At 37.3% G+C, this 27,780-nt stretch overlaps 1 protein-coding gene across 8 annotated transcripts in view; it reads right to left on the reverse strand.

The window, feature by feature from the left end:
* The window catches only part of TMEM117 (transmembrane protein 117), a 531,690-nt gene that overhangs the window by 415,158 nt on the left and 88,752 nt on the right, over nt 1-27,780 (reverse strand). For all 8 annotated transcript variants that reach the window (XM_033866885.2, XM_033866883.2, XM_033866884.2 and 5 more), the window contains one exon: nt 21,937-22,069. In XM_033866885.2, the coding sequence (XP_033722776.1) occupies nt 21,937-22,069 (133 nt within the window). The remainder of the gene's footprint in view (nt 1-21,936; nt 22,070-27,780) is intronic.

Consider the following 27,780-nt stretch of genomic DNA (forward strand, 5'->3'; position numbering starts at 1 on the left):
TGCTAAATAATACATCTTCTGGAAAGAAAATCCAATAAGTCCACTCAATCAACGAATATTTATTTAGTATGTGCCAGGTAGACACCGCAGTAGGGGCCGTTAATACTGCAGCAAAGAAAACAGGCAGAAGAACGTTGGTCTTAAGTGACACATCAGGTCTGATTGAATTAACAGGTACATACAGAACATTCCATTCTAAAACAGCAGACCACATATTCTTTTCACATATACATAGAACATTCTCTAGGATAGATCACAGGCTTTGTCCAAAAAAAGTCTCAATAAATTTAAGAAGATTAAAATCATATCAAGCAACTTTTCTGACCACAATGGTATAAGACTAGAAATCAACTACATGAAAAAACTGCAAAAAAACACAAAAACATGGAGTCTAAACAACATGCTAATAAACAACCAATGGGTCACTCAAGAAATCAAAAAGGAAGTCAAACAATACCTGGAGACAAATGAAAATGAAAACACAACACTCTAAAATCTATGGGACACATTAAAGGCAGTTCTAAGAGGGAAGGTTATAGCAATATAAGCCTACCTCTGAACAAGAAAAATCTTGAATAAACAAACTAAGCTTACATCTAAAGGAACTAGAAAAAGAAGTACAAACAAAACCCAAAGTTAGAAGGAAAGAAACAATAAAGCTCAAAGAAGAAATAAATAAAATAGAGAATATTTTTAAAAAACAGAACAGATCAATGAAATTAAGAGCTGGTTCTTTGAAGAGACAAACAAAATTTATAAACCTTTAGCCAGAGTTATCAAGAAAACAAGAGAGAGAGCCCAAAGAAATAAAAACAGAAATGAAATAGGAGACATGACAACCAAAACAAGAAAAATACAAAGTATCATAAGAGGTTACTACAAACAATTATACTCCAATAAAATAGACAACTTAGAAAAAATGAGTAGTTTCTAGAAATGTACAATTTTCCAAGACTGAATCAGAAAGAAATAGAAAATAGGAACAGACCATTTACCAGTAATGAAATTGAACCAGTAATCAAAAAACTCCCAAAAAATCCAGGACTTTTTTTTTTCCACAGGACAATTCTACAAAACATTTAAAGAAGACTTAACACCTATCTTTCTCAAACAATTCAAAAAAGTTAAAGAGGAAAGAATGCTTCTTAACTCATTCTTCAAGGGTAGCATCAGCCCAATACTAAAGACAAAGACACCACACACACACACACACACACACACACACACACATTTACAAACAATATCACTGATGAACATAGATGTAAAAATCTTCAACAAAATATTAGCAAACCAAATCCAACAATACGTTAAAAGGATCATACACTATAATCAAGTGGGATTTATCCCAGGGATGCAATGATGGTTCAGTATCTGCAAATCAATCAATATGATACACCAAATTTTAAAATAAAGAATAAATATCAGGCTTCCCTGGTGGCGCAGTGGTTGAGAGTCTGCCTGCCAATGCAGGGGACGTGGGTTCGTGCCCCAGTCCGGGAGGATCCCACATGCCACGGAGCGGCTAGGCCTGTGAGCCATGGCTGCTGAGCCTGCGCATCTGGAGCCTGTGCTCCGCAACGGGAGAGGCCACAACAGTGAGAGGCCCGCATACCGCAAAAAAAACAACAAAAAAAGGATAAATATCATATGATCATCTCAATGGATGCAGAAAAAGAGCTTGTGATAAAATTAATATTCATTTATTATAAAAACACTCAATAAAGTGGGTATAGTGGGAACATGACATAATAAAGGCTATATATGACAGAGCCAGCTAAAGCATTTATTCTAACATCAGGAACAAGACAAAAGTGCCCACTCTGGCCACTTTGATTCAACACAGTATAGGAAGTCCTAGCCATAGCAATCAGACAAGAAAATGAAATAAAAGAAATCCAAATTGGAAAGGAAGAAGTAAAATTATCACTGCTTGTAGATGACATGATACTATACATAGAAAATCATAAAGATACCACCAAAAATCTATTAGAACTAACAAATGAATTCAGTAAAATTGCAGAATACAAAATTAATACACAAAAATATGTTTCAGTTCTATACACTAATAAAAAACTATCAGAAAGAGAAAAATAAGAAAACAATTCCATTTACAATTGCTTCAAAAAGAATAAAATACCTAGAAACAAATATAATGAAATAGGTTAAAGATCTGTACTCTGAAAATTATAAGACATTGATGAAAAATACTGAACACATACAAATGGTAAGATATACTGTGCTCATGGATTGGAAGAATTAATATTGATAAAATGACAATACTACCCAAGGCAATCTACAGATTCAATGCAATCCCTATCATAATACCAGAGACATTTTTCACAGAACTACAACAAAGGATTCTAAAATTTGTATGGAACCACAAAGGATTCCAAATAGCCAAAGCAATCTTGATAAAGAAAAAACAGAAGTATCACACTCCCTGATTTCACCTATACTGTATGGTACTGGCATAAAAACAGATCAATGGGACAGAATAGAGAACCCAGAAATAAACCTACACTTACATCGTCAGTTAATCTACAACAAAGAAGACAGGAATGTATAATGGGAAAAAGACAGCCTCTGAAATAAATGTGCTAGTAAAACTGAACAGCTTTGTGCAAAAAATCAGACTGGACTACTTTCTCACACTATATACAAAGATAAACTCAAAATGGATTAAAGATTTAAATGTAAGACCTACAACCATAAAACTCCCGGAAGAAAACCTATGCAGTAAACTCTTAGTAATATTTTTGGTGATTCATGTCCTCAGGCAAGGGAAACAGAAGAAAAAATAAACAAATGGGACTACACTGAACAAAAAAATTTGCACAGTGAAGGAGACTGTCAGCAAAACCAAAAGACAACATACTGAATGGAAGATGGTATTTCCAAATGATATGTTCAATACGGGATTAATTTCCAAAATATACAAAGAACTCATACAACTCAACATTTTTTTAAAAATCTGATTAAAAATTGGGCAGAGGACTTGAATAGACTCTCTTCCCAAAGAAGACACACAGATGGCCAACAGTCACATGAAAAGATGCTCACTCATGAATCAGTAATCATCTGGGAAATGCAAATCAAAACCACAATGAGATACCACCTCACATGTGTCAGAATGGCTATTATCTAAAAGGCAACAAGTAACAAGTGTTGGTGAAAATGTAGAGAAAAATGGACCTTCATTGATGGGAATGTAAATTGGTGCAGCTGCTATGGAAAACAGTATGGAGGTTCCTCAAAAAATGAAAAATAGAACTTCCATATGATCCAGCAATTTCACTTCTGGGAAGCAACCCAAGTGTCTTTCCAGAGATGAATGGATAAAAACGATATGGTATCTATATACACAATGGAATATTACTCAGCCATAAAAAGATGAAGTATTTCCATTTGTCATAGCATGAATGGATCAAGAGGGTACTATGCTAAGTGAAGTAATTCAGACAGAGAAAGACAAATGCCATATGATCTCTCTTCTATGTGGAATCTAAAAAACAAAACAAACAAACAAAACAAAATGAAAACAGACTCAAACAGTTGGTTGCCAGAGGAGAAGGAGGGGTGGATATAGCTAAAGGGGATCAAGAGGTACAAATCTCTAGTTATAAAATTTTAGGGCTTTCCTGGTGGCGCAGTGGTTGAGAGTCCGCCTGCCGATGCAGGGGACACGGGTTCGTGCCCCAGTCCGGGAGGATCCCACATGCCGCGGAGCGGCTGGGCCCGTGAGCCATGGCCGTTGAGCCTGCGCGTCCGGAGCCTGTGCTCCGCAACGGGAGAGGCCACAACACAACAGTGAGAGGCCCATGTACCGCAAAAAAAAAAAAAAAAAAAAAAAAAAATTTTAAAAGTCATGGGGATGCAATATATAGCATAAGGAATATGATCAATAATATTGTAATAACTTTGTATGGGGACAGATGGTTACTAGACTTATCATGGTGATCATTTCATAATGTACACAAATGTCGACAAAGTGCATTTCAGCCTAAAAACAAAACAAAACAAAAATTAAAAATCTACTGCCTTCATAAAACCCATAATTTGACTGGAAATATGTACAGGTAAAAAGGCAATTAAAACACAGTGTGGGAAATGTTATGATGTGGATGATGCATAAAATTATGGGAATATAAAGAAGGAACATTTTACCTGACTTTTAAGTGTTAGGAAGATTTCTCAGAGGAAGTGATGTCTAAGCAGAGATCTGAATAGAGTTAGCCAGAGGTGAGAAAGAGAACGTTCTATTCATAGAACTAAAAGTTCCCTTTGGATGGAACTTAGTCTTTGGGCAAAAGTAACAAAACAGCAAAATAATGAGGTAAGCTGGGGCCATATTATTTTGAGCCTTTAAGCCATGGAAGAACTTGGACTTTATTATGAAAACAATGAAAATCGACTGAAGAGTTGTAAGCAGGGATATCCATGTTTTAGAGGAATCACCATAGTGTGGTGAATGAAAGGGAAGGGGCAGCTGTTGCAGAAATCCAAGGAAGAAACAATAGGGGAGTAGCAGTAAGGACAGACCTAAGTAGATGGATTTGAGAGATATTTAACAGGTAGAATCAAAGACCCTTTGCGATTTATCACATGTAGGAAATAAGCAAAGACAAGAAAGAATGAACAGTACTTAAGTGTCTGGCCTTAGAAACTAGTTAGATAATAGTGCCATTCGCTGTATGGAACAGAGGAGGACATAGAAACCAAGAATATAGAGCATTTCAAGAAGGCAGGAATGATCATAAGTGACAAGTGCGAGAAGGAGAGGTCTAGTAAAATAAAGACTGAGAAGAATACATTAGATGGTTTTACAAGTAGTCGGTAAGCGACCATGTGGAGTTTGGATACACCCCGAACGATGGCAAGATTTACAGCAAAGAGCAAGACTATGAGACAGGTGCGAAAGCCTTTTAGTGGGTGAGAGAATAATCAGCAAGTTGCCAGATGACAGGATGGAAGAATTACAAAGTGAATGCCAGAAGCCTCCAAGGGTTTTTATATGAGAGCAGGGTATAATTTTAAATTGATTCTTGAAGGGATGATAATCAATCTGCAGCACACTAGCAGACATCTATCACAAGGAGTATATTGCTCCTATCTTTTATTAAAACTATTACAGAGAATCTTCTGCTTCATTCGCGAAGTAAAAGGATATTCCCAGGGCTCTGTTGTGCTTTCTTCGATAAGGGATGCTATGACATTACTCGCTGAAGGTGTTTTATCATATCTTTTTATATTTCTGCTTGTAATATCATTCTTACTTCCTGAAGTGAAATTCAAACTCATTTCCTGCTAAAAGGATATACATATAAATCAGTGTGTCACACAAAGCTCACGAGGAAGTGTTAAGTGATTTTAGTAAGAATGATTTGCTCTTGTGCAGGCTGCAGTAAAAAAGGTGCCAAGTCTGGAAATAGTTTTATATACAGGTGCTTTCTCAGGCTTGACTGAAAGAGCATTGCACAATTATTCCTAAATTAAAGTGGTATATGGCACCTGTAATCTGATGACTCGAAGAATTTGCGCTGCTCTGAAGAGAGAAATAGAAAAATCCTGCAGAGTTTTAGCTACCCCTATAGTCAGAATAGGACGAGAAGTCACCTGGATTTAACCTTCCTTCAGCAGGTTTTCAAGCTGAATATATACCTTTTTTGTAACAATACTAAAAAAGAAAAAAAAATAGGTTTTGGACAACAAATCATGGAATTATATAACTAGAAAAAATGTTAAGATGTTACTTGCCAGCTACTTTTTCCTTGCTCACAAGTAGAACTTTACGTCTAAAAGAAACCATCCACCTGCAGAAAAAATTTGACAACCGCCTTTGCTGTGATGCTTGATATTGTTGAAAAAGCCCAATATGTAAGATGCTCTCCTGGGAAACTAATGAGTTCCCCTTGGGTGCCACACCTACAATTAGGTTAGTCCTTAAGACTGGAAATAAAGACCATATTGACACACTTGAAAAGAACCAATTCACTAAAATTCACTAATGTTCTAGTTGCTGTAAGGAAATTGCTAGAAATGTCATTGAGGATGCCATTCTCTATATTTTTAGAGGGTCTTCTCTATGAAAACTCATTGGAAAATTTTCTCTACCGTTTCCATAAGAAAGATTAATAGTGCTTCCCCTAAGTATCCACCGTATGATACAACATATGGTCTCTGTGCCTGATATTACCTGTTGATTATTTGCTAATATTCTATGGGACTGCTCTAAAGTCTCTCCACCATCAACATGAAAGAAGACAGCCAGAAAAACAGAGCTGAAAATAAAAATTAGTGCAGAGAGTGGAGGAAAACATAGGAAAAACTCCCATCCAGCATACACAGATCCCTGTGGCCATTCTGGATGTGTGCGTGTCTAAATATGTATATATATTGCTCTTCTTTCTGAACATTTTCATCACATAGAACTAACTCACTATTTTAAGCACAGTGTATCTGCTGCTAGAAAACAAATTATCCCAAACTGAAGTAATTTAAAATAGTAAACAATTATTATCTCATAGTTTCTGTGGATCAGGAATATGAACACAGTTTAACTGGGTCCTCTGGCTGATGGCCTCTTACAGGCTATAATCACCATGTACGCTGAGGCTATAGTCTTCTCCAGGCTTGATTTGGGGAGGATCTGGTCGCAAGTTCACTTGGCTTGCTATTGGCTATTGGCAGGCCTCAGGTCCTTGCTGGCTGTTGTTGGCAGACGGTTCTTTGCCAAGTGGGCCTCTCCATAAGACAACTCCCAGTGGGGCAGTGTGCTCCCCAGAGTAAGGGTGGCGGGGGTCGGGTAAGGGGATGGGAGGGAAGGGAAGGGAACAGAAGGGAAAGCAAGACAGCAGTCTAATCTTGGAATGAACATCCCATCACTTTTACCATATTCAGTTCATTAGAAGTGAGTCACTACGTTCAACCTACACTCAAGGGGAGGGGAGCACAAGGGCTTGAACACCAGGAGTGGGGATCATTGGGCCCATCTCAGACACTGCCCACGGTTACAGTCATTTTCTCACATTACAGGGACTCTTCTTCACTCTTATTGGGATCTAAGATGAGAAAATGGTGCTTCATTGCTTTGCCCTAAGCAAAAGGGAACTGATTTTGATTTTCCTAAACTATAGCCATGAGTGCAGGAATCAGCCCTTCACCTTGGCCATTCTTTGGTCAATCACTAAGGCCCTTTCTGAGGCTTCACTATGAATGTGGATCCCTATCACTTCGTTTTTGCCTAATAACTCATTCTTCGTACATTTTAACCTGATACAGGTTATTTCTGGAAAAGGTCCAAGAGATCTTTCATCTTAAAATAAGCTCAAATAGCCCAACATTGTGAACAACCCACATAGCCATCAACAAGCAAATGGATAAACACATTGTGGTATACTCATACAAAGAAATACTACTCAGAAATTCAAAGGAAAGATCCGTCAGTGCATGCAACAGCATGGATGAATCTCAATCTTACTGAGTGAAAGAATCCTGACCCCAAAAAAGCACATATTGTATGATTCAAGTTATAAAATTCTAGTAAAAGAAAGCTAAACTATAATGATAGAAAGACGAGTGGTGCCCGGGGATGAAGGTCAGGGTAGGGAAAGGCAGGAGGGTGGTATCAAATCGAAGGCTTTAAGTATGTGCAATTTATTATATGTAATTTTTATACCTCAAGCTATTCTAGAAAATACTGAAAAGATAAAACAATGAAAAGTGGGCACCAATCCAAAACAATAAAACACAATGTAGCTAAAAAGAAGAATTTCATGGTCCTTATTAGAATAGAACTTGACTGCAAATTAGTTACGACTGTCCAGGAACTCAAATACTCAGTGTGCATCAAAGCCAAGATTTTCTTCTAGAACATCCCCGAATGATCTTCTTTCCCTCGTGATCTCTCTGTTATCACCTACTGATTTTAGGTAGGGTAACCATACATTTCAATTAGCCTTGAACATGACAGCTTATGCCTTTTCTCTCATGTTACTATTAATAGCCCTCCCCTTCATTTCCAATAGTGTCCTGGTTTGGATAATAAATTATAAAATCATCCTATTTTTAGGTAATACTGTGTGGGTTTTTTTTTCCTTATTTCTATTCTGTTTTTTATAGGGATTTGTTTAGGGAGCTATAGAGAGTGGAACGGAGGGTATACCCCGTTTCCTCTTCTTTTCTAGTGAGAAAGGTTCAGAGAAGGAAAAATAGAATTGAAAGAGTGAGGTTCTCATTGTCCCATTGTGGACTCTTCCCAGCCTCTTGGTTCTCCAAGCAGTGGTGCACATATGACATACATTTAATAAAAGTGGAAAAGGCTCAGACCATCGGGCAGATTTTGAAAAGATGTATTTAGCAAGGAAAAATAAAACCTACAGAAAACAAAGTAAACTAAATTCACAGAAATATGTGGGCAAGCCTGTTTTGACTGCCTCTTGATCCTTCTGGGCAAATGAGAACTTCCTTGGTAACTGTAAAAGCAGGCAGAGTTATCCACACAGCATAGGGCTCCACTCCAAGCCAATTTACACAGATCACCATTTCTCAGTGCCATTTCTGGGCTATGATGGAAAAGATAATGTAGCTATTCAGCCATGCGATTTACTATCTACCCTGGTTTCAACCAAAATCAGGGAAGAAACATTGCTATGTGCAGTGCTATGCCCAGAAGCTTTCAAGCTCAGACTTAATTTAATTCTTTTATTTTTCTTTTTTAATTTAAATTCTTCCCTTCTCATGACCTCATCCTTTGCCTTTAGCAAACTCCTCCCTTTCCCAGAAGTAGGAGTTGACTTGAACACATATTCTTCTACCTCCAGTTATTACTTCACCCATACTATAACATTACTTGGGAAGGGGGTCCTGTTGCCAGGGAAACCAGAAGGGCTGCATAAGTTCAGCCTCAGTTGGCTCCTTTATTCTAATTGATCAAATTCTGTGTTCTTGACTCATCTCATTTTTGTAGTCATAATAAGGTAAGACACTTCATAATTCCTCTGACTTATTATACATTTTATCCATATCTTCCTAAGATCTCACTGACCTGTGTCTTTTCTCCCGAATTCACTACATTAACTCATTTATTTCTATTAACCAGGGATGCTATTGAAAGTGTTTAGAACAGACTTGGCATGAGAAGTACCTATCAGAATGGATGCATTCACTAAATCAGAATGTATACTAGCTATAGATAAGAACCAAACCAAGGGCATACTAATCACCAATCTAACTAACTTTGATATCTTTCCTTCCTGCTATCAAACAGATTTCTCCTCTGATCAATCATGGCACACTTAACGTCCTGATCGGCCATCTAATATTATCACCATATACAATTGAATAAGTATTAGATTTTGATGAAAAATTCATCTTTGCCTTTTATGTCAAATCACAGGATGATGATTTTTTTTAAAAAAATAGGTTTATATATCTATTCCCTTCATAGGAAGAAAGACACTGTGTGTTAGAAGGTAGAGAAGGCTATTAAAGGTAATGTACATAGGAAGGAGAAGTACAATATATTTGTTACTGAGAAGTAGAAGTAGAGACAGACACTAACCTCTCCTGACTGATACATCTTAGTTTTAAGATCTTTTCATTGGAGCCTCCTATTTAGTGTCCTAATTCTGAGATACCTACTTCTGTGGCTCTCAACATGAAGTCTATAAACTTCCTCATATTGTACACAAAAATTGGGAGGCTGGGGAAGAGGGTACACAGTGATCATTAGACACTCCAAAACTCTTGATGTTATCTCTACTTTGCTGCTGATTCTTCTTTTTTTTTAACTGTGGTTGACTCTTAAGTAATCTATACATTTAGTCTATAACCATGACAGATAATCTCTTGTTGCCAACCTTGACTTGGATCTCCTACTCCTACATTCTTACCTTATCTTTGTAATCCATCATCACTCATTGTCTGGCTATGATTAAATGTGTCTGTAACCTGCTTCCTGAACCAGCTCTGGATACTTCTTTGATCTCAGGGAGATGAGTCTTTAAACTATAACTGGTGATTGGTACCCAAAGGAAGTACTCAAAAAGTGTATTTTTTAATCAATGAGGCCAAGCTCAGAGAAATTAACAGTGTCAATAGCCTGACTTTGTCTGAGACCGTGTTCCTAAGAAACAAGGAGAAATGGCTATTGTGAATTTTATTTTATTTTATTTACTTAGTTTTCGGCCGTGCCATGCTTCATGCGGGATCTTATTTCCCTGACTAGGGATTGAACCCATGCCCCCTGCAATGGAAGCATGGAGTCTTAACCACTGGACCATCAGGAAGTCCCTCTACTGTGAATTTTAATTAAGAACTGTCCCATAGCCTGAGGGTCTAAGTAATAGGTAAATTCCCCGGAAGCAATTCACCAAATGGGTGCACAAATCTAGCTTCTTCACTAGTTTAGGTCAATTTTCATAAACTTACCCTAAACTGACTCCACTGTAGATGGTGTAGTGAAATGATGATTAACACCATCTCTTCTCCAGACACTTAAATTGTTTAAGAAGTTGACTTAGCTTTCTCCTTTTTCTGAACCCTATGTATGTGTTAATTTGATATAATCCCAACATAAATATCACATCTGTTCCTCATTTAACACCTACAAAATCTTACTTATTTCTCAGTTTTATGAATATCCACATATTCAATTACGATGACTTTATAAGGTTCAGTACATACATACTGCTGCATACATACATATGTATGCATGCATACTACATACATACATACTTCTCCCTAGGTAGTTACTCATAACTTTATCATCAGTGAATTATTTTGGGTGCTTAGCTTTAAGTCTACACATCAAACTCTCTAATAAAAGTAAATGACTTAATTAATAAATAGATTTGATTACCTAATAATTAACATTTTATACATATATACATATATGTGTATAATAGTATACTGAATAATATATACTATTATATATAATGTATATTTTATAATATATCAAAAAAACAGAATATATATTAAATATAGTATATGAACAGTCTTGAAGCAAACAAATCCATTAATTTTTTTGCTAAAAGAATATAATCATTTTATATGTGATATATATTTTTTCCTGTTAACTGCACATGATGTTGAATATTTTACACTTTTCAACATACCTGAGAACCGTCCTCCTAATCTTTTAAAATACATATTTTAAGGAGAGAGAATTAAAATATGTAGGCTACAAAATATAAGTCAAAATCTAATACCCCTTTACTTCAAATTTTTTTATATTATTGATCTTTTATTATAAAGGATGTAATATAGTTTTTTTTTAATTAGGTAAGAATATTCATTTAATGTTGCTTTAATCAGGATCTGTCTTTGGGCATCCCATTTCTAAGGAATTTCAATATTGCAATTATTATTATGCTTTTCTGTGTCTTTTGACAGTAACTTAATCCAGTGTATTATGCACATTTGCTTCTCTAGAAAAAAAAAAAAGTAGAGTGTCAGGGTACCCTCATGATAGCCTGAAACAGAGAGATTTCAATGTGATTCTCCCCTTGAGAAGAGCTCAGGCAGGCTTGTTCTTCTCCACCATGAAAAGGTCATTATCCTCTTGCTCTGGTGCAAAAGAGGTTGTAGACATTCTGAACCAAGCTGCCAGAGCAGTGTATATAATTATTCTGCCATTGACATTACTAGAACAGGGAACTTTTTGAATGATGAAATATTTTATCAATAGAACTCTGTTTACTGCTTTTCATCAATCCCTCAAGAATAACTACGGGGTTAATAGATTACAAATGGGATAACTTGTCACAGAAATGTCACTTCTAAGCTAGTGCTGAGTCATCTCTTATTAATTTATTTAACTATACAACTTTTGGTAAACCTTGAACCTTGGGTTATCATATACATCAGTTTTTCATGTCTGGAAAGTATTTATTTCCTGCATGTTCACCACTGAGGAAAAGGAATTGAGAAGGAACCTAAAGATGTTTATTATTATATAGTCTCTAGATGATGGATACACACACAACACACACGCACACACAGAGAGACCACTATGTCATTAATTTACATGATGTCAGCCATAATTCCACCAAATTTTCCCTCTCCTTTCAAAAAGGTCAAAATTAGCAGATAATCATTGAGTAACTTAATATGTGTTTGATTTGCTTTTCTGAATCCTAATGAAATATTTGTTTTCTGTATTTACTTTTCACTGATGAAAAATGAAAGAATAGCTCATGTGCACTCATAAAGATGTGTTCCAATAGCATTTGAGCCAGGTGCTACGTATTCCATGTACTAATTTCACTCCTAAATCAAGTAAATTTAAGATGATGTATGATGTTTTATGGCATAGGAAATTAATACTTATTGAAGACCTACTGGTGCCAGGCATTGATTTGGGCATTTTTTATGAAATTGATAGTAATTATTATAATTGATTATAATGTAGTAAGATCATTGCCATAAATTATGTCATTTCATTACATTAACCAAAGTACTTGTTACTATAACAACTGATATTTAATGAGAGCTAAAGATTTGAGAAGCTAAAATGTTCTCTTATTATAACAGCAACTAGCATTTATCAGGAGCTCGTGGCATGGCAGGAACCACATCAACTGCTTTGCATACATTGTTATCTCTGATTGTCACAACAACAAGAAGGTAGGTACCAATATCCCCATTGTATGCTGGAGGAACTCAGGCTCAGGAAGTAGTTTCCCTAGAGTCACACAGATACAGGGTGTCAGGACAAAAGTCCATGCTGTTTCTACTACACCACATTGCCTTCCATACCAAGCAAAACTAAAGGCAACCCAGATTTTTAGCAATCTTTAATTTAGTTTGTTTCTCCACTTTAGAAGCACGCATTTCCCCCAGATTAATAATAATAATGATGATGCTGATAACACTAATACTAATAAGAACCCTATCACAACGACCAGTTTCTAAAAAAAAAAAAAAAAAAGGAAACTGTTTAACTTTTCTGAGTTATTTTTGCCAGTAAGTAGCTAAGATGGGGCTCCAACCCAGGTATCTCATTCCTGGATCAGAATTCTTCCCCAGTAACAAGCTGATAAACTATTTAATAAGAGAGCTGAAATAAGCAACTATGAACAATGATCACAGAATACCTCCTAAGTGTGTCAAATCAATGTCGATTCTGGACAGATGATAATGTACGCCATAGAGTAATAAGGATGCAACATTGGTTGTGTTTTTCATTAATGTTTTAAAATTTCATCAATGCAGACAACAGTAACAGTAAACCTGTGACAATTTGGGCACACTGCGCTATTTTACCCTTGTACTATCAAAACCAAGTAACGTGCAACCAATAGTATTAAAAGTAGCCACCGGAGCCCTGGTGCTATACTGCCTTTGGCTAAATAAGTTTGTCTGTCTGTCTCTCTCTCTCTCCCCACCTTCCTTTCTCCCTTCCTTTCTTTCTCACCAGCCTCCCTCCTTCCCCTCCTCTCCCCAGTACCCCACTGGGTCAGCCGTCTTGACCAGACTCAGCCATTCACTTCCAGCTTTTCTTCTCATGAGCCCATTCTGGGCAACCAGCTCTGCCCCTTCCTCCCAGCCTTAGTAATTAATTGTGCTATTATTGTGAATTAAACGTACAAGCAAGTCAATGTTTAGCCTAATTAAGAGTGAAGCCAACAAATTATTTAAAGCACCACTCTAGCAAAATTTGCATTCAGCCTTGTATTAGCAGCCAATTAAGCTTTTCAGCCATTGACTCAAGTACTTCCAGGCTTCACTAACACTTACAGCTAGGCTTTCTCCCCACCCCAGCTCCTGAACCCTGCCCCAGGCGTCCATCCTTTACCCATCCCTAAATTTGGTGTTTTATTACATACCACTGAAAGTAACATCCGATCCCTTTTTTCATTTACTACAATTTAAATGGATACATTTGTACTTCAGTTATTTTGTCAGTTTAGGTCATACACAAACTGTATAGTTTAACATTATTAAACACAATTTAAATTTTTTCTTGTCATTTCACAAAATAAATATAGCATCTTTCAAAACAAATTCACAAACATTCCTTCCTTAGAATGAAGCTACCAGTATAAACAGTGGTAGCAGGTCAACCAACTTTGTACTGAAGAGCAAAAGCAAATGAAAATCACAGTTCTTAACAATAAAAACATGTACCAGGGCTCCTATTTCTAGACCAGTGGTGACTAGAAAGAGGAAAAGTTTGATTAAGGAATCTGAAAGCATTAGTGAAGGTTTTAAAAGTAGTGAATTTAGTAAAGAAAAAAGTATGGCCTGGAGTAAAATTTCACCTGATTTTTTTCCATTAAAGAATAATTCAGCTTTGGGCAAAATAACCTGCTGAAACATACATCCCTGACAAGAGAAACTGAAGCTATAAATCAGAGTCTTTTCTGATACAATGTATGGACACACTGTTGGACCAGAGTATGGTCATTCTTTCAAAAAAAAAAAAAAAAACGAGGATAAAAGAGCGACAGGCTAAGGCCTAGGTCAGCTGTACACATGGACTTTACAAAGCATTATTAGATCTTGAACAATTCCATGCAACCTATAGACAAGTAGTCTAGGCCAGTCTCTCACTTGTTTTTCTTATTTTTCTTTGCTTGCTTTTGCTGCCACCTCTGTACTTAAAAGCCATGCATTTTAGATGTTAAGAGAGTGTCCATTGCAAATATTCCCTCCTGTCTCCTCTCCTCAACCGAGCACCCTTATCACATCCCACTCACTGTGCTCACGGCGCTCATTCAGTGAGTGCTCCGTACAAGTTCTTACTAAAACTTATCAGAAAGAAAACAGAAGAGATAGAATTTACTCCATTTTCATTACACTCATCACTTAATTCTTACCTCCATTTTTTTCAGGTCCTGAATATGAATACTAATATTTATTTTTGAAATTGCCTGAATCACTTTGTCTTAATTTCTCAAATTCTGTCCCTGCAATACTTAACACATATTGATATATTAATTAATATTTGTAAAACTCCTCTGGAAAAGGCTTTGTATCTGGAAAAAATAAAACTTTTCTTTGTGATTGACACTAGAAAACATCAGCTTCTTCATATCCTACTCTAAAGAGTATGCACTCTTTGGACACTTATTCTAGTTCATAGAGGAATTTTTATCAGTGAGTCGTGTCTAATTTCCTCAGTGAGAAACACGATATTTATCCTTGTAACACTGGAATAAGTCTATAAACATATAGATGTGTATGTGTGCATACAGATGTTTATATATGCTATTATTTAAACCTGTTTTAGAACATAAAAGGGGGCCAAGCACATCACGAAAGAGGTGCTTATTAGAGAGCTCACTATGTGGATTTCTTAAAAATTGCCATTAAACACTAAGAGAGCAAATATTTCAACACCAAGTTTCAGAAATTCAGGAGGAGGAAGAGTCTTCTTTTCAAAGGAGAGAAAACCTGCCGGTGATAACAATGAAACAGTGATGAAAACATGCCCTTTGCTGCCATCAAGTGGCTGCTTTCAGAATCTTTTTATAAGCCTCAACCACGGTGCAAATGCTTTTCTTTCCCACCGTTTCATTTCTCACACATTACACACATGTTATCCTTTGGGGGACTGGTATATTTGAAAAGACCAAGCAAGCGTTTCCTAAATTAGGGCGTAATACTATGGATGCTAAAATGTTCCATGACTAAGAAGTTCTTCAGAAAGACAACATCAAAAGGGGTTTGAAGTGTCTAAACACTGAAAACCCTTCCCAGCCCTATGTGCCTCACTCAGTTTCTGTCAGTAAAGTCCTCAATCTGGACTTGGGAGCAGAGCTCTCCATTTCTATCCATAAAGAACTTCTAATAGATTGGCTATAAGGCACCTAGTGAACACAGAGGAAATTTTTTAAATTGGAGAGAGATTCATTTAGAATCAATTTTAATCAAGTCCTGTAACTGTAGGGGAAAATGGTTTCGTGTTTCTTTCCTATTTATGTCTCGCTGCCTTGAAGCTTCAGTCCTGTATGTAAACAAGGCACCGTATTGTTGAACCGTGATTACTACATAACACTAATTTTAACTTGGTTGCTTGCTTTGCCCCCTTTTCTTTGAGAATCTTCATTTTTCTCTCCCAAGAGACAGTTAATTAAATACACAGCTGAATGAAAAGAGAAAGGACAATTGCTATTTTTAAAATATGCAAAATGCCACGGCAGCAGCCCCTTCATATTCTGAGACGTCAACAGCATTCATCTCAGAGTATTGGCCCTTTTGATTGGAACATGCATTAATATGATTTTGGTCATGAAAGGAAAAGCCCCAGATAAATCAAAGTGGACAAAAGTTGGAGGGAACTAAATTGCTCTGTATAGGGAAACAGAGGAATTCTGGAAGTTATTTGAGGGTGGGGAGGTACTCCAGAGAGAAGGAGAAACTTGAAACTGGGAGAAGAGAACAGCCAGGGAGACTTGGGCAGGGGGTGGAGGGTTCTAAAGTCCAAAGGAAAATGTACATGAAAACCATAAAAACCACACCTGTGGCTACGAGTTCTTGGAAGATTTTTGTGTTCTACCCAAAGCCCAATCTAAGTCAGACAAGCTTCTTTATGTTCCCTGTGCTAGTGTGTTTTCCATTCCATCCTTTCTCAGTAGCAGTTTGCAGGACCATGTAATGTGGAGGCTTCTGTTTCAATTTCTCACTTATACAAGCCCAGATCCTTGTTTCTGATGCAAATGTGAAAGTTAAAACTCAAGTTCCTCAGTCACTGCCTGAGTGTCACTTCACAGGCTCACTGCCTTGGTGTTCAGATCCTTCTTCATTTTTGGCCTCAGGGTTTTTCCTTATCTTTGGGTAAGCTCAGCTATGCATTTATAAAAAGTCTATCAGGGTTTGGGGAAAACTGGACAGCTACAAGCAAAAAAATCAAACTGGACTACTTTCTCACACCACATAGAAAACTAAACTCAAAATGGATTAAAGACTTAAGTGTAAGACCTGAGACCATAAAACCCCCAGGAGAAAACATAGGCAGTATGCTCCTTTCCATAAGTCTTAGCAATATTTTTTTGGATCTGTCTCCTCAGGCAAGGGAAACGAAAGTGAAAATAAACAAATGGGACTAAATCAAACTAAAAAGCTTTTGCACAGCGAAGGAAACTATCAACAAAATGAAAAGACCATCTACTAAATAGAAGATATTTGCAAACAATACATTGGATAAGGGGTCAATATTCAAAATATACAAAGAACTCATACAGCTCATCATCAAAAGAACAACCAGATTTAAAAGAGGGCAGAGGACCTGAATACACATTTCTCCAGACATACAGATGACTAACAGGCACATGAAAAGATGCTCAACATCACTAATCATCAGGGAAATGCAAATCAAAATCACAATTAGGGGCTTCCCTGGTGGCGCAGTGGTTGGGAGTCTGCCTGCTAATGCAGGGGACGCGGGTTCGTGCCCCGGTCCGGGAGGATTCCACATGCCGCGGAGCGGCTGGGCCCGTGGGCCATGGCCGCTGGGCCTGCGCGTCCGGAGCCTGTGCTCCGCAGCGGGAGAGGCCGCAACAGTGAGAGGCCCGCATACCGCAAAAAAAAGGAAAAAAAAAAGAAAAAAAAAAACTTAAAAAAAAAAATCACAATTAGATGTCACCTCACACCTGTCAGAATGGCTGTCATCAAAAACAACACAAATAACAAGCATTGGGAGGATGTGGAGAAAAGGGAGCCCTCGTGCACTGTTGCTGGGAATGTAAAATGGTGCCACTATAGAAAACAGTATGGAGGCTCCTCAAGAAAAGAAAAATAGGGGCTTCCCTGGTGGCGCAGTGGTTGAGAGTCCGCCTGCCAATGCAGGGGACACGGGTTCATGCCCCGGTCCGGGAAGATCCCACATGCCACGGAGCTGCTGGGCCCGTGAGCCATGGCCGCTGAGCCTGCGCGTCCGGAGCCTGTGCTCCGCAACGGGAGAGGCCACAACGGTGAGAGGCCCGCGTACCGCAAAAAAAAAAAGAAAGAAAAATAGAACTACCATATGATCTAGCAATTTTACTTCTGGGTATTTACCCCCCCAAAATAAAAACACTAATCTGAAAAGATATATGCATCCCTATGTTCACTGCAGCATTATTTACAATAGCTAATATATGGAAATAACCTAAATGTCCATCCATATACGCATGGATAAAGAAGATGTGGCATTACATATACAATTAGTCATTAAAAAAAAAGAAATGAAACGTTGCTATTGCAACAACATGGATGGATCTAGAGGGTATTACACAAAGTGAAATAAGTCAGACAGAGAAAGACAAACACCATATGATCTCACTTTTATGTGCAATCTAAAAAACAAAACAAAGACACAAACAAAACAAAATGAAAAGAGTTATAGATACAGAGAACAAACAGGTTGTTGCCAGAGGGGAGGGAAGTGATGGGGGCGAAATAGGTGAAGGAGATTAAGAGGTATAAACTTCCAGTTATAAAATAAATAAGCCACAGGTATGTAATATTAAGCATAAGGAATATGGTCAATAATATTGTAATAACTTTGTATGGGGTCAGATGGTTACTAAACTTATCATAGTGATATTTCATAATGTGTGCAAATGTCAAATCCCTATACAGTACACCTGAAACTGACATAATATTGTCAATCAACTATATTTCAATCAATCAATCAATGTTAATCGCATCTAAAAAATAAAAATAAGCAATATTAAATGAAGAGGGAAAAGAAGTCTAAGTCTGCATTGTATTTTTCAGCATTCCTGAAGGTTTTGTGGGAGGAGAGGCTTCAGGTTAGCTAGTCTGCCACCTTGCAAAAAGGAAGTTGTTCATAAAATGTCTAGATGTAAAACTCTGCCCAGGATGAGAGCCTTCTCTGCAGCAGAACCCTCACCTACGACCTCACACATCTATGGAAGATGAATTGAGTTCATCTTGGTGACTTAAAGAATAAAGCAGCACTTTGGTGGCAGGAGGTGTGGAGGGAGAATCAAAGGTGAGAGGAGACTTTCCCGAGTGTAGGAAATAGGGATTGTCTTGGTCCCTTCAGCACATCTCTAACTCCTCTCTTTCCCTCTCCATCTCACTGCCTCTCAGCCTGGCTTCCCACAGATGGCTGAAGCCATGAGTGAGTGTACACTTCAGGGCACTCACTGTAATGAGAGCTCCAGGAGCACGCAACTTGACTCTTATCAAGCGAGCTCTGGCTAAAACTATCAGTTCTGATCAGATAAACCCAGGGACTTTGTTCTCGGTAACAAGGGATCAAGGGACTCTGGTTGAGACTAAATTTACAAACAATTCTAAAATTGGGGGGGAAAAGGGAGGGAAAAAAGCAAATCATTCTAGGGAAACTTCTTTTTTTCCTTTCTTAAATCCTAAATCCACTCTCTGTAGGCCTCACGGCTTCTGTTTTGGAAAGGAGTTCTAAAATACATAAACACAAGGCTAGCCATCATAGAAAATCCTTGAAATCCTTTTCAAAATGGTTCTAGACCGATATTCCTAGAAAGATCCACAGACCAGCACAGGTTGAAATCCCCAATGCAAATCAGATTCGGTGTAAAGAAGCCAGAATTCCTCTCTACCACCAGCAATCCTCTGATATAAAACCAGCCTGTTGTCCTTTCTGTACCCTCTGGCTCCATCATTCCCTGCCCTAATCAGGATAGGCCAATGCCTCAGGTAACATGGTGCTTCTACCCCAAAGGCACAGTGGTATCCACCTGCTCTAAGAACTGATTTTCCTCCAGGTTTGCATTTCTACATTAAAGCGCTCACTAGGTCAAATGGCATGTGTTGTAACTGTTGATAATACATCTTTTATAAATGGAGATTTAATTTTTAAATGTGTAGAAATAAACCATTTTCCCCTTGCTTTGGATTTTTCTTTAAAAAGTATAGCACCATCAAAGATGTCCTCTCAAGCAAAAATCCTTTTCAACAAAGATGAGGCATATTGGTGAAGAGTTCGAGTTACATAAGACCATGGAATTTATGTAGTCTGAGAATAAAAGACAATCACCTTCAATTTTACTTAAGACAGATACACATAAATTCTAGACTAACTCTTCTCTTATTTCCTGCACATATCTCCTACTTCTTTCAATTTTCAAATTCAGCTTGAATGATAAAAATACAAAGAAAGGCTAATAGGCATATGGTGATTGAGCAACAGGGTCAACCATCATCAAATGTGTGCTAGCTTAAGAGCAGGCGGTATTACTAGAATTCACTACTCACTAGCTCAACCCCTGCTCTATTACTGCTTAAAATGAGATTTAATTATAATGTAACTTTGGGCAAGTGACAAAACCTCTCTGGTCCTCAGTTTCTTGATCTGTAAAATGGAGATAATAAAAATACCTATTGCAGAGGGTCATTGTGAGGTTTGAAACAATTTGTGTCTCTTACTGAGTGGTCCATAACTGTTAGCTCTCACTAAGGTTAGCTTTGTTATTAGCTGTTGATTGTTTTACAATGTGCCATGGAATATCTATTATTGCATTTAATTTATTATTTTTAATTCTGCTTCTTTCCTGAGAGTAAGCACTTCTGGTTAGCACAGACCTCATTAGCTCCATGTTAAAAAAAAAGTAGAATTAGATGAAAAGTCAACTTCAGAGCAAAGGATATATTTTATGTACATATACTATTTAACATTTTATTTCCAGCAACAGCTTAAAAAGAGTAAGTTTTATATGGATCACTTCCTCTTCTGGTCCCAGAGCTGAGAATGCACAGTTCCTCTCAGAGAGACTTTTGATTGTGTTAGATAAATCCAAGAACACCATTACCTGGTTCCATTATACAGGCACTGTTCCAAGGCTGAGGCTTATTCTGACTGGCCATGGGTTAGAATCTGTAACTCCATCATTTAAAAATAGACCCAGTAGGAATGGCGTCATTTGAAGCCCAAGAAATAATTACAGACAAAGCATTTTAGTAACTTCCTAAAGCCTGAATATTTGATCTGCAATCACATTCTTGAATTTACCACTTGTTAGTATGGACTAAAGTATAAACCTTGTGAAGTACCTGCTTTTCTTTTACTATTCATCTCTTTAATGGTGGGAAGAAAACAATAAAATTTTAATTGAGTTATCCCTCTCAGCACTGAACAGTGGTGGACAAAATCTATACATAACATCAAAATAATTGCACTGTGGAACTGGCCAGCAGTCTTGCCTGGCCTACATTTAGAAGAAAAGGATACGAGCTAGCTTTCCAATCTATTGGAGAGGATAGATCAAAACCTTCTAGAGGAACTACTTCAGTGTACAACAAGTATCTAAAGTGGTTTCTTATTGTCACTAATCTAATTCTTAAAGCTGTCAGTTAAGATATTCTCCTTACATTCTGCCCTTAAAACTTGTAAAGAGCAAACCAAGAACTGGAGAAAGTTAAAAAAAAAATCTACAATCTACTTGTTAGCACACCTTCATGCCATGGTGATTTGATTAGTGATTTGATAAGTATAGATTACAACCTTGGACTTAATACAGGGTGGCCCACTTTTTAAAAGGCCCATTTATAACAAAGCTCTCTCTGTTGGAACTGCCAAGAGAGTTTTAAAAAAAAAAATGCCACCAGTATCAAACACTTTTATTTAGCCACGCATTGTAGAGCAATGTAATTGCAAACCTGGAGAGCTACATCTTAGGACAGTTCTACTGATTGTGTGATTATAAACAAGTCAAGAAGATTTTCTGATTCTCATACTCTCTGTCACTATAATGAAATTACTACCTGCTCTCAAACTACTCCACAGAGAAGACCTAAAGAATAAGGAACACTATATAAGTATTGCAAAGTGCGATAAGCTTCTTGGATAAGAGACTCTAAATGTCTTAAGAAAAATGCACAGATTATCCCTATTAGGGTAGAATATTTGTAACGAAGATTTAGGTTACTACAAACTAAAAAATTATTGAATTCTTACAAGTTTCAAATATAACACTCACCACAGTAGAAAGGGGAAAGACAACCTACCCCATGTTCCCATCCATTAGAAGAATCGTGTTGTATATGTGAGAAAATATGAAGAGAAAGAGAATTGTGCTGAAGAACATTGTCATCCACGATCCATGATCCTCTCGAAACATTTTTAACCGAAGCAACTGACCTGCAATATAAATATTATTGGAAATCAGTGTACACTGTAACTCAAAATCCATACAGCTTTGCTTTATTTTAGTGAATCTCTATTATCTCACAAATACTCTGAAGCCTTTGCCCTAGCACTTGTCTTATGGGTGAAACCACTATCTAATGTCCTTTTTGCTCTTTTGTACATAAATAGTGAAGTCCAAGACAACTCCCATATCATCATCCTAGAGCAAACAATACTAGTATGAGAATCTGGTATACAGAAATCATTCACTAGGCTGGCATGAAAACAAATTAATTAGAACACTATTACCTGCTATTTTTATGTCACAAATATGTTTTTGGTTCATTTACTGAAACTACTTAAGTAAGGCAAATGGTAACGATGTTGCATAAATTCCATATAATTCCCTTTTGCTTCCATAGAGCCATTCCCAGTACTGGCCAGATGATAAAACCAAGTCATACTTCACTTATAAGAAGATCCAGTTGTTAAAGGTACATGAAAACATGGACAGTAAAAATAAAGTTTCTGTCGTAAGAGACAGAAGGCTTAGCATTACTCTTAGCTAAAATATCATAACCACATACAGGCTGGTGCCCAAGTCTGTGGGGTGTGTGGGGCCTGGTGGCGTGTGCATGTGTTATGGAGTTGGTATGGCTCCTAGCAAAACATAATTTCTACCTGATACCTAAAATTCCATTTAGAAAGACAATGGCTAAAATTGGAAAGGATGGCCAATTAATCTATGACAAAGGAGGTAAGAATATACAATGGAGAAAAGACAGTCTCTTCAATAAGTGGTGCTTGGGAAAACTGGACAGCTACATGTAAAAGAATGAAACTAGAACAGTCTCTAACACCATATATAAAAATAAACTCAAAATGGATTAAAGTTCAAAATGTAGGACTGGAAACCCTAAAACTCATAGAGGAAAACACAGGCAGAATACTCTTTGACATAAAATTGTAGCAATATTGTTTTGGATCTGTCCCCTAAAGCAAAGGAAATAAAAGCAAAAATAAACAAATGGGATCTAATTAAGCTTAAAAGCTTTTGCACAGCAAAGTTAACCATCAACAAAACGAAAAGACAACCTACTGGATGGGAGAAAATATTTGCAAATGATATGACGGACAATGAATTAACACCCAAAATATATAAACAGCTCATACAACTCAACATCAAAAAAACACAAACAACCTGATTAAAAAGTGGGCGGAAGGCCTGAATAAACATTTTTCCAAAGAGGACATGCAGATGGCCAACAGGAACATGAAAAGATGCTCAACATCACTAATCATCAAAAAAAGGGAAATGCAAATCAAAACCACAATGACATATCATCTCACACTTGTCACAGTGGCCATCATCAAAAAGAACACAAATAACAAATGTTGGTGAGGATGCAGAGAAAAGGGAACCCCTGTACACTATTGGTGGGAATGTAAATTGGTGCAGCCACTGTGGAAAATAGTATGGAGGTTCCTCAAAAAACTAAAAACAGAACTACCACATGACCCAGCAATTCCACTCTTGGGTATATATCAAAAAAACCCCCCACAAAAACCCTAATTCAAAATGATACATTCACCCCAATATTCATAGCAGCATTACTTACAATTGCCAAGATACTGAAGCAAGTGTCCATCAACAGATGAATGGATAAAGAAGATGTGGTGTATATACACAATGGAATACTACTCAGCCACAAAAAAGAATGAAATTTTGCCATTTGCAACAACATGGATGGACTCAGAGGGTATTATACTAAGTGAAATAAGTCAGACAGAAAGAGAAATACTGTATGATGTCACTTATATGTGGAATCTAAAAACTAAAACAACCTAGTGAATATAACCAAAAAAAAAAAAAAGCAGACTCAGATATAGAGAACAAACTAGTGGTTACCAATGAGGAGAAGGAAAGAGGAGGGGAAATACAGGGGTATGGGATTAAGAGGTACAAACTATTGTGTATAAAATAAGCTACAAGGATATATTGTAAACCACAGGGAATAGGGCCAATATTTTATAATAACTATAAGTGGAGTATAACCTTTAAACATTGTAAAACAGTGTATAATATTGTAACATATAATACTGTACATCAACTATACTTCAATAAAAAAAGAAAAAAAGAATGTTAAAATGCAAATACTTCAAAGAGGAAAATGTATTAAGATGAACACTAAAGTAAAAATTACTAGTATCATAATCAGTCCAGATAAATATTTTGATTTATGATAAAGAGAACTGAGAGCACTAGTATCCTGAAAGGTGAGAAGGATTTAAAAAAAAAAAAAACAGGATTAAGAAAAAAATAAACATAGGTCACCCTGGCTTCTCCTAAGAGAAAGTTTATCTAAATAATGATGAAGGAGATGATTCACATATAGGAACTACAATTCAAATAGGGTAGGCCTGAAACCTTAACAACAAAATTTCTCACTAGAGAAAATATTCCCTTTTTTTGATGATATGTTAAAGGTATGGGGAAAATATGTATATTTCCATCTGTAAATGGTCTCTCTCTAGGGACAGATAGTAGCTCTCATGTAGGCCACTGAGCATAGGAAGAAATCATCTTTTAAGATTTAACTACTAATTTTCCCTTGTCCCTTTCTTTCATTAAAATAGCACTTCAGATTTCATTTGGAAACCAGGCTCACAGAAACACTACCCTAGCTAGAACTTTAAATGGAGCAAAAACGGATTTGGTTACATTATCTGGTTTCTTGGCCTGCACAAGAGAAGCAAAGGACAAATCTGAAAGTCAGGGGGAATGTGAATTATAACTGAAAGAAGAATGTGGAAAATGTTCTACTGAAGCAAAGGATACTAACGCTGCAAATTACAGCCTTACAGAACTTGTTGATTAACTGAATCAATAATTATAGAAAGCCAGGGATTTGCACGTCTCCACACAACACATTGACAGGAATATTATAAATAGATATTTAACACAGAATGCTTGAGAGTAAAAAACCCATGCCATGAATATCTTAAAGCAAGCTGTAGAGAATAATATTTATTCTTTGAACAAATATTTAATGTGTGTTTATTGAGCAAATATTAAATGTGTGCTTACATGCCAGCTGTGGTTCTAGGTGCTGGAGATACAGCTGTGAGCAGGGTAGGAAGTGTTCACAGTCAACCATCATTTGGATATTTAATGAAAATGTGATCTTATTTTAGACTGATTTGACTCAATGTTCCCTTTGCTGCAAGTCCTTCAGCCTTGACCTATTTATTTAATTCAGCAGTTGATATTGAAGAACTGCTAAGACCAGCAATTAGAGTTCTTGGAAAATTTAAATGCGAATTTCTTTCTTAACGTATGCATATGTCAAAAAATTCACTAATGGATGTACTTTAAAAGTCAGATAATAATGCTGGTGAGTTAAGAGTGCTTTGCAAATAAAATACAGTGGGTTAACTGTACATGGCTGAAATAATACAGAGTTAGTAAAATGAGAAATGTGACAGTACCATTTATGCTGTCATTGCCAAACTCATTGCCTGGCACTAATTTCAGTCATTAGAGTCATTAGAACAAAATGGCAGGTTAACACGGCTTGCAATTCACTTGAAACACACAATAAAAGTACTGCAATATATTAAGGCCAGAACTGGTGTGACCTAAATGTTGAGTCAAATCACATTAAAAATTTTTCCCATAAGCTACTTCAACTTAACTCATTGAGTGTCCATCCTAATGATAGAAAGCTGTATACACAGATGGCCATCAGCTGACTCCCCATGCAATCTAATCAAACTAGGAACCTCAGAGTTACCCCAGGATGTCACATGAAAATGCACTATCTCCTCCCCTGCAGTGTGACCATATATTTGGTTTCCCTGGGACATCAGTGGCTTATAACTGTTGTCCTAGAATAATTATTAATAGCGCCCCCTTCCTTTCTGAAGTGCACTGGTTTAGACAATAAGTTATACGCCACCTTTCCTATAGGTCACAGAATTCAGAGTTTTTTTTAACACTTTAGAGGAGTTTCAGGAGATAACTGAGTGAAAACAGTCTTCATAGGTCAACAGAGGTAAAAGACATCACTAGGAGGGGGTACATTTCTGACAAGGTGATAACGACTTTTATTTTAATCATAGATATATTTGTAAATCTGAGTGTATGTTTATGTTACTAATAAAATCTGTCTTGCACTGTATGGACTATAATCTTTGATATGGTCAAGGTAATTGGAAAACAAATCTTAAAACAACCTGAAGCGTCAAGGTGGTACACAAGCCTATATCTGTGTTGGAGGTTAGGGTTGGAGGGCACAGGGATTAATTGTTACGAATGTTGATTAAAGTAAACTGAAATAGCCTAGAACCTCAGAATCTTTCCTGGAGATACAGTAGGTTTAGAACCACTAAGACGTCATAAGTTTCTAACAAGGATAATGACCTAAAAGCATATTTTAAAATATATGATGAGCTCACATATACTGTGGAAGACAGAGGTAGATGAGTGTAAGAGAATTACAGAGAGACTACTTGGTTTCTTGCCTTTTTTGCTGCTGTGTTCTCATCAGCAAAATAATAGAAAGGAACATTTCCTTTGTACCTCACAGCCAGACTTTTATTCTAAGTTCTGGGTTCCTTTTCTTCAGGCATAATTTTCACAAAGAGGCCTTGAACAAAGAAATAAACTAAACAATCTCAGAGGAGAAGGAGTAGAAGTGTTTGTGCTTCCAGGGAAGAGACTAATGTACTCGTGGGAACTTGTTAAGGCAAGATTAAATAGGGTGAGGGTGTCTAGATTCACTGAGGATACAAAGATTTTGGCCTCCAAGGTGACAGAACCTCATTTGGGTTTGATTCCATGGATGCTGGTGAAGGCCAAAGTGTCAAGGGTCATGGCCTTGGAATTCAGGGAAGGAGACTGAACTGGCCCCAAAGGAAGGAGCCAATAGAGCAGCCGCCCACCTTCGTTAGGAACACAGTGACCTGGTTAGGATGGTGGAGGTCATCGAGAGGACGTGACAGCTGGCTGACCCAGGAGTTGGACCTGGGCAATCAGAGGTTCCTCACCCCCTCCCCTGGCCTTGGAATGTACATTCTGCCCACCGCACCTCCAGTGGGACCGTTTTCAAGAAGACAGTCTTGAGAGAGCAATGTGTTATTGAGACCATCTGCACAGAATATGTGACGAACCCAGTTAAGGCCTCTGTATAAACTTTTGACCCTGGTGGGCAGGTATAGAGATCTACTTGTCTTGCAGCCACTCAAGACAAGCCTCATACATAAGTTCATTTGCTTGCTAAACCTACCAATCTGGAGCAGTCTGCCTCATTCTTTGGTCTGTCCTTTCCCTCCAAGAACGGGGCCAGTTTAAGATTTCACCCAGGAAGTTCCTGAGGTTGCAAACCTACACTCTCTTAGGTGGCACCATTGTGCTAAAGAAGAGGCAGAAGACCATCACCCAAGCAGCAATGGGAGAGGGGAAGACAGGTAAATGCAGACTCAAGGATTTGTTTCCAGGACCCCTATAAGCCCTGGGACTGCTTTAAACTTTAGATATAAAAAAGATGATCTAAAATATTACCAATTTTGTACTCTCTGTTCACCTTGATGAGCGGGAAGTCCAAGCAAGATTTATTTAATTTAGAGGGAAATGTATGGCATTTCACATACTACCCTGACCAGGAAATATGAAAGCAGGCATTTTCCTCAAGAGGACGCTAAACTGAAGTTAACACTACTAT

The sequence above is a fragment of the Tursiops truncatus genome, chromosome 11 (genome assembly GCF_011762595.2).
Source record: "Tursiops truncatus isolate mTurTru1 chromosome 11, mTurTru1.mat.Y, whole genome shotgun sequence".
Lineage (NCBI taxonomy): Eukaryota > Metazoa > Chordata > Mammalia > Artiodactyla > Delphinidae > Tursiops > Tursiops truncatus.